Source organism: Auxenochlorella protothecoides (genome assembly GCF_000733215.1).
Source record: "Auxenochlorella protothecoides strain 0710 unplaced genomic scaffold scaffold91, whole genome shotgun sequence".
Taxonomy (NCBI): Eukaryota; Viridiplantae; Chlorophyta; class Trebouxiophyceae; order Chlorellales; family Chlorellaceae; genus Auxenochlorella; species Auxenochlorella protothecoides.
In genome coordinates this window covers 55,989-57,152 of record NW_011934350.1, presented here as the reverse complement: position 1 = coordinate 57,152, position 1,164 = coordinate 55,989, and the positions used below count along the sequence as shown (strand labels likewise).

Genomic DNA, 1,164 nt, shown 5'->3' with positions numbered 1-1,164 from the left:
AGGAAAGCATCCCGTGCGTCGCAGGCGGCTGCGTCGCTCTGTGGAGGCGCAGGCCCGACGCCATGGACTCCCCCCACGCACGACCCACAGCTGATGGGCAGCGAGGCTCACCCGCCGCTGCTGGCGGGGGCAGGAAAGCATCCCGTGCGTCGCAGGCGGCTGCGTCGCTCTGTGGAGGCGCAGGCCCGACGCCATGGACTCCCCCCACGCACGACCCACAGCTGATGGGCAGCGAGGCTCACCCGCCGCTGCTGGCGGGAGCCGAGGCAGTGCAGGGCGCGCTGGCAGGCATGCTCTCCTCCCAGCCCGGCGCGGTGCCCATGTTCGTGGCCAGCCTGCGCATGTTCATGGACAGCCTGCCGCGCGTGCGCCAGCTGGTGGTGCCCAGCCTCTGCGCCGGCGGCCGGGCGGCGGTGAAAGACGGCCACGCGGCGGTGAAAGACGGCCACGCGGCGGTGAAAGACGGCCACGCGGCGGTGAAAGACGGCCACGCGGCGGTGAAAGACGGCCCCGCGGCGGCCGACGGCGGGCAGGCGCCGCTGAACGGCGGCGACCCGTTGCCGCCGGGCTATGCGCCCGGCCCCAGCCTGATGACGGTGTTCGCCGGGGTCCCGGTGCTGCGTGCCCCCCTCCAGGCCATGCTCCTGGACGTCATGCTGGACCACTGCCTGACCGCGCGCATGGCGGAGGCCGCTGAGGGCGGCGCGGCGCGTGGCGACGCGGGCGACGGCGCCGCGCCGGCGGCCCTGCCGCCGGCCCCCCGCCTGGCCGCCCAGGGCGGCGGCTCGGTCAGGGGCCTCAGCACGGGCCTGCCCCCGCGCGGCGGCGGCGCCGCGCAGGACCGCCCCGAGGACGACGTCGGCGAGCGCGGGGCGGCGGGCGGCGAGGACGGCGCCGCAGAGCACCCCACCGCCGATGCCACGGCGCCGGCCATCACCGCGCCGGTAGCCGACGCCTGCGCGCCCATGGGCGCCCGGCCCCACGAGCGACGGGGCGAGCCCGGCGCGGCGGCGCCGGCGCCGCGCTCCGAGGTGGAGCAGGTGGTGGCGCTGGTGCTGGAGTGGCTGCGCGACGCGGACCTGTCCCCGCCCCCCGCGCCGCCCGGCGCCCAGGCCGGCGGCGGGAAGGGGGCCGCCAAGCGGGCGGCCAGCGCGGCGGCGGCCG

General features: G+C 78.9%; 1 protein-coding gene across 1 annotated transcript in view; it reads left to right on the top strand.

Annotated features, from left to right (window-relative positions):
* The window catches only part of F751_6606 (Ubiquitin carboxyl-terminal hydrolase 12), a gene marked incomplete at both ends in the record, with an annotated part of 9,765 nt that overhangs the window by 4,359 nt on the left and 4,242 nt on the right, over positions 1 to 1,164 (top strand). The window contains one exon of the mRNA XM_011402307.1: positions 222 to 380. Coding sequence (XP_011400609.1) covers positions 222 to 380 — 159 coding nt within the window. The remainder of the gene's footprint in view (positions 1 to 221; positions 381 to 1,164) is intronic.